Source organism: Sinocyclocheilus rhinocerous, unplaced genomic scaffold (assembly GCF_001515625.1).
Source record: "Sinocyclocheilus rhinocerous isolate Xijiao unplaced genomic scaffold, SAMN03320098_v1.1 scaffold1028, whole genome shotgun sequence".
Lineage (NCBI taxonomy): Eukaryota > Metazoa > Chordata > Actinopteri > Cypriniformes > Cyprinidae > Sinocyclocheilus > Sinocyclocheilus rhinocerous.
In genome coordinates, this window is record NW_015662166.1 from 291,571 (window position 1) to 297,795 (window position 6,225).

The 6,225-nt window shown below is 35.2% G+C and overlaps 1 protein-coding gene across 1 annotated transcript in view; it reads right to left on the minus strand.

The window, feature by feature from the left end:
- The window catches only part of tpi1a (triosephosphate isomerase 1a), a 6,055-nt gene extending 2,671 nt beyond the window's left edge, over positions 1-3,384 (minus strand). Inside the window, exons 1-5 of the mRNA XM_016537674.1 lie at positions 3,181-3,384; positions 1,419-1,542; positions 1,226-1,310; positions 956-1,088; positions 649-734 (exon numbers count right to left, since the gene is read on the minus strand). Of these exons, the coding sequence (XP_016393160.1) occupies positions 649-734; positions 956-1,088; positions 1,226-1,310; positions 1,419-1,542; positions 3,181-3,292 (540 nt within the window). The 5' untranslated portion in view covers positions 3,293-3,384. The remainder of the gene's footprint in view (positions 1-648; positions 735-955; positions 1,089-1,225; positions 1,311-1,418; positions 1,543-3,180) is intronic.
- Between the last annotated feature and the right edge of the window lie 2,841 nt (positions 3,385-6,225).

A 6,225-nucleotide genomic window follows, 5' to 3' on the forward strand; every position in this document is an offset into this window, starting at 1 on the left:
ATACTCATAACATGTTACTGCCGTGAATATTCCAAATCATAGCAAACAACGCGTCACTCCAGAAAAATGCAGTGCCTCCAAAGCTCTCTCAAGCACCACCAGCTGGTCGTTTTCAGAAGAGCACCAGGCATTATGTCAGCTGGCTAAAAATGCTCTGGTGGACACACGTTAATTTATTCATTTATTGTTAGGCATATAGCCTATTAGTCTCTTATGCATTTATGCTATATAACTTACCAAACCTGATAATTGAGTTCAAGGATTCCACACCATTCCTAGATAAGTAATTTGCGTAGCTGTGAATGAGCGTGCATGCGAGCCCTATTTACGATTGATTGGAACTCATTAACATACACACATTTAACTATCAAATCTGACCTTTACGAAGTATTTGTGAATCCGGAGGAGAGTTTTCGGGAAGGTCCGTTTTACTCGTAAATCACTCAGAATTTACTCATATTTACAAATGTTTCATGAATGAGGCCCAATGACTTTAAACTACAGTATAATGTAAAAGCATATCATTAAGCATATTATTATTCACGCTTTGGTGCATATGCATTGCATAAATATGAAATGAGAGCAATCAAACATGATAATGGAGATGAAACATGATATGATTGATGGACAGTATGAATACAGATTTACCTGACCAGGAGTGGCAGTTTTGCCAGTGCCAATGGCCCAGACTGGTTCATACGCTAAAACCACACGAGTCCAGTCCTTCACATTGTCTATAAAATATAGAAATTTATCAAGGCTTTAAGTGTTTCACATGCATGAACAGGGTCCTAGAACAAAAAAATTTAACTGTTTGAAAACTCACGTTCGGCACATGAGCATTTCATATAAAGCATCAAAATAAATCTGCCAAATAGGCCATCTTAGCATATTTGTTGACAATCCACTATGTTAAAATCACATATTGTATATCAGATTTGTGTTTTCAAATGACCTGCAATGACTTTGGTCTGTTCAAACACCACGTCCTCAGTGGTTCCAGCTTCTCTCTCCTCTAGTTTCTCCCCAATGCAGGCGATCACACCCAAATCGCTCTCTAGGCAATGGGCCACCTTCTGGCCAATCAGCTGCAAAGGACATCACAGCCAATCAGAGTGAAACAGAGCTGAATGCAGAATAGCACAAATATGCATCAACACGAGGCCTGAATTTCATCATACTGAAAAGCAAAGACATATAAGGGTTTGGATTCCTATTAAAATACCTCATCGCTCTCGCCAAACACGTGACGCCTCTCAGAATGGCCCAGAATCACCCAGTCGATGCCGCAGTCTTTAACCATCGCTGGGCTAAAGCGGCGAAGAAAAGTAGAGAACGTGAAATATGGTTTTTAGAGTTTTGACAGTGATAAATGGTTGTTCATAAAAACTATAAAAGATACCAATGAGCACATATACCTGATCTCCCCGGTGAAGGCTCCTTTGGGTACCTTATAGCAGTTCTGGGCGGCCACACCGATCCTCTGGTCCAGCTTAGACCTCACGAAATCAAGATAGATGGACGGTGCTCCACACACCACCTCTAAACAACGAAGACAAAACCACTGTTATGATGATATATGATTATGAAAACCAGCAAGACCACTTTTAAATGAATAGTTCATCCCAAAACGAAACATCTGTCATCATTTACTCACCCTCATATCATAGTTTTTGTGTGAAATATTTCTTTTTTTATTATTATTATTATTGTTACTGCCTCTAATTTTCTCTAGGTAGAATGGAAACAAATTATGGAAGCCTGTTTCTGCCACGGAATAAAAAAAAAAAAAATCAACTTGCAATTCTGTGTTTATGTCTTGCAATTCCAACTTTTTTTCCCCCTCTGAATTCTGAGTTTTCATCTCGCAATTCTGTTTTTTTAGTTTCTGCCATTGAACTTAGAAACTTTCTATCTTGCACTTTTTAATCTCAACTTTTTCTTCCCGCCATTTGTGAATTTACAGCGAAGTCTAAAAGAAATTGGAAATCAGATATAAACTGAATTGTCAATTGCAAGAAAACTGTCAGAATTGTGAGGGGGGAAAAGTAGCAATTACTTTTATTTTAAAAAAAAATTCTCCCCATAGCAAATTATTTGGCGAACATTTTTTATGCATAAGGGACAAATATAGAGTCTGTAGGACCAAAAATTGTAAATACATTTTTTTTGTGTGTGTGTGAAATGTTATTGTTATTGACTATCTCTGAATGGGAACAAATAATTTGGCTAACAATTATTTTATGCATATGGGACAAAAATTGGGATAGGGCAAATATAATTTGGCTAACAATTATTTAGCTAAAAACTAGTTATATTTTTCATGCATTTTTTATGCGTATGGGACAAATATGGGATGTATGGTAAGACAAATACAGAGTCTATATGACCACAAATTGTAAATTAATTATAAAGCTTTCTACAGCAGGCCTATGCAGAAATATCTGTATTTCTTATGAAAAATGACTATATTAATATTAACTATTTTTTTGTGTGTGAAATATTCTTTATTTATTTCTTCTGAATTTATTAGATTTTTTCCCCCAGGGAGAATGGGAACCAATAATTTGGCTAACAATTAATTATGTGCACATGAGACAAATATGGGATAGGGCAAATATCATGTGGCTACTTATTTAGCTAGTAAGTTGTATTTTTTATGTAATTTAAGGCATATGTGACAAATACAGAATATATGGGACAAGACAAATATAGAATTTGTAGGACCAAAAATGATAAATTAATAATGAAGCTTTCTACAGCAAGCCTATGAAAAAATGTCTGTTTCTTATGAAAAATAATACGTGACTGTAATGACATGCAATAATATAAGAAAATAAACTGTATAACAAAATTAACTAGTTTTATATTTAAAGTTTTAACGTTATTTTTTATGTAAAAGCAGTTCAAACATGTAAGTCATATGTCCACACGACCCTCCAGCAATTTAAAGTGTCACGTGACGTCGTGTAGCAAACATTTACATTTAGTAGACGCTTTTATCCAAAGCGACTTACAAATGAGGACAATTACAAACCGTCTCTGGTGCTTCTAAACAACTCTGTCGATTAGCTATATATGCTAAATACATCCGACTAATCTGTGAAATTGAAAAATGGAAAACTTTCTGCTTAATATTCTTTCAGGTAAACAACGTAACATCAAATGAACGCCATGGACCTGTTTCATCGTTGAGACTGGCCGTGTTCAAGGTCATTATGAGCTCGCCCAAACTCTCTTTATCGCCGTTCATTTTCCAGTTTCCTCCGACGAAGAATTTTCTTGAGGACATTTTTGCGCGACAAAGCGAGCGAACCAAACACAACGACTGCAGTATACTATAATCACTCCTGTTAAACAACTTACGATTCCTACTACGGAGAAGGCTTGGTTGTTAATATTCAGGAGGAAGCGCTTTGGCATTGGAAGATTGCAAGAAACGTCATGACGTTCTAATTAATATTCATGAGGTAAGGCTTCTTCATAGAAGCAACGTCAGCCCAATATAATTAATTTTCAAGCACTCAGCTTTCGCAAGGAAATAAACTCCGTGGAACGTAAGCTTATTTAATAACAATAATTAATCTTCATGAGCTAAACTTTAGGAATACTGAGCAGTCAAATTTCTTAAAATCTGTTTACTATATAAGCTGCATTGAAGGACTCTATTTACAAGGAGGCACAAAAGTATGAGAAATGGAATGAAATCGCTTCTATTTTGCATTTACAAAACAAATTACATTATCTATGTTATCCAGCATGAGTTGAGAATGTTCCAAAGAACATTATGTACTTCAACTGAAGCAAGTAATATGGCCTTTTATACAAAAGAGTTCACAAGGTCAGTGGCATTTGCAGAATGTCCTTTATTTATTTACATTTTTAATGTCAATTTAAAGTAAACAGCGTTCCCTAGATATGAAATCAAGTCCATATAATTATTTTTAATATTAAATAATTAATTATTTGCAATGTAAGGAGGTTTAGGCATTCCGAATGCTGTTGCACTCCATGTGTCTATATTATAGTGATTATATTATAAGCTGTTATTCAATTCAATTCAATTCAAGTTTATGTGTACAGCGCTTTTCACGATACAAATCATTGCAAAGCAACTTTACAGCAAATTAAGTTTCTACAATATTTAGTGGTAGCTTATCAGTGGTGACTGTCAGTTAATGTACATATGGCAGAAATGTACGGAAAAATCAATTAAAGACGTAATCAAACAGACGATGAACACTATTAACAGCAATTATATGGGGTGGAGTTATATTTAATAGACCTGAGAAACATTGTTACTGTACTGAAAGAGTTCAGTAAATGTGCTTTGAATGAGGCTGCATTATGCACAGTCTGAATTTAAAACTGAAGCAATTGAATTAACAGAAAACAATGCATTACAATAAAATCTACAGGTATTAATCCTCATGGGCAAGTAGCAAATTAATATTGAGGATACAGTATGAAACTGGGGTACAGTATAGGTGAAGTGAATCTGTTCTGTTTGACTGTTTTGCATTAAAGAGAAAATGCTGCATGACTTTTTCATTATTTCAATTATAGCATGCATGATAGAGCCCCTCTCTGACTCTTTGCAGCAGAGTCAGAAGTGAGTCATTCCTCCTCACCCAGTTTGGAGCTCAATCCATATTCCAGACCTAAAGCTCCAGGCAACTTTAAAGGGGTCATATGATGTTGCTAAAAAGAACCATGAACTAGCTTTTCTGCATCAGAAACAGGTAACATATTTCGTAGTTTGGCAATGTTTCTAAGATGGAAGAATGCTGTTTTTGTAACATGGGAAATATGATTTTCAAAAGACAAGTTGCTATCTAATATAACACCCAGATTTTTGACTGTAGAGGAAGTAACCGTACATCCGTCTAGTTGCAAATTGTAATCCACGAGATTCTGTGTACTGTTTTTTGGTCCAATAAGTAATATCTCTGTCTTATCCGAATTTAATAGGAGAAAATTATTGGTCATCCAATCTTTTTCATTTTTAACACACTCTGTTAGCTTAGATCATTTAGAAGTTTCATCTGAAATTTCGTCTTGTTGCGATATATAGTTGAGTATCATCGGCATAACAGTGGAAACTAATCCCGTATTTTTTTATAATATTACCAAGGGGTAACATGTATATTGAAAATAGCAGAGGACCTAGGACAGATCCTTGTGGCACTCCATATTTTACTGGTGATAATTGAGATGACTCCCCATTTAAATGAACAAAATGGTAGCAATCGGACAGGTAGGATCTAAACCATCTTAAAGCCTGCCCTTGAATACCTGTATAGTTTTGTAATCGATCTATGAGTATGTCATGATCTATAGTATTCAGTGCAGTTCATTTTGTAATGCACTTTTTACAATGCATAGGCCTATTGTTCTGAAACTGTTTTTTTTTTTGTCATTTATTAAGCCTACTTTCTCATTTCACAGCCAAAGTCATCAGAACCACAGACTTCATCAAGAATAGGAACTTTAGTCAATTACTTGTCTGGAAAAAGCTCTTTTGAAAGTGGATTAGAGTAAGTCTCACGTCCTCCTTCTTAAGTGAAAGAAAAAACAACTGCCTGATCTACTTTCTCAAGGTGAATGAGATTGCAAGAGGTGATAATACACTTAAAGGAATTAGGTTTACAATGTGACTTCACAACAGAACTAAAAGCCTCTGACTTGAGAGACTTACCATGAAATAATACAAAAAAGATCTGCACACTGTTATTCTCCCTTCATTTAAAAGTTAAAAGTGGCAACGGTTTGGTCAAAGGGAGAATAACAGTGTGCAGATCTTTTTTGTATTATTTTATGTATTTTTTGATCTTGCACCTGGCCAAGATGCTTTGGATGTGCGTAATTTGACCTTTTTTTTTATAGTTAATTAACCATGAACAAAAATTCTGACTTGGATGACTAAACAGTCACATACACATAGCTTTAAAAGGGTCATATGATGCGATTTCAATTTTTACTTTCTCTTTTGAGTGTTACAATCTCTTGGTGCATAAAGAAGATCTGTAAAGTTGCAAAGACTAAAGTCTCAAATCCAAAGAGATATTCCTTATAAAAGTTAAGACTTAACCACGCCTACCTAAAATGGCTCGTTCGAACACGCACCCACATATCTACATCACTATGTGGGAAGATTTGCATAACGCCGCCCAAATGTTCAAGCAAAGAAAGAAGGCGTAACTTTTATCCTCGCTGTAGTATTGT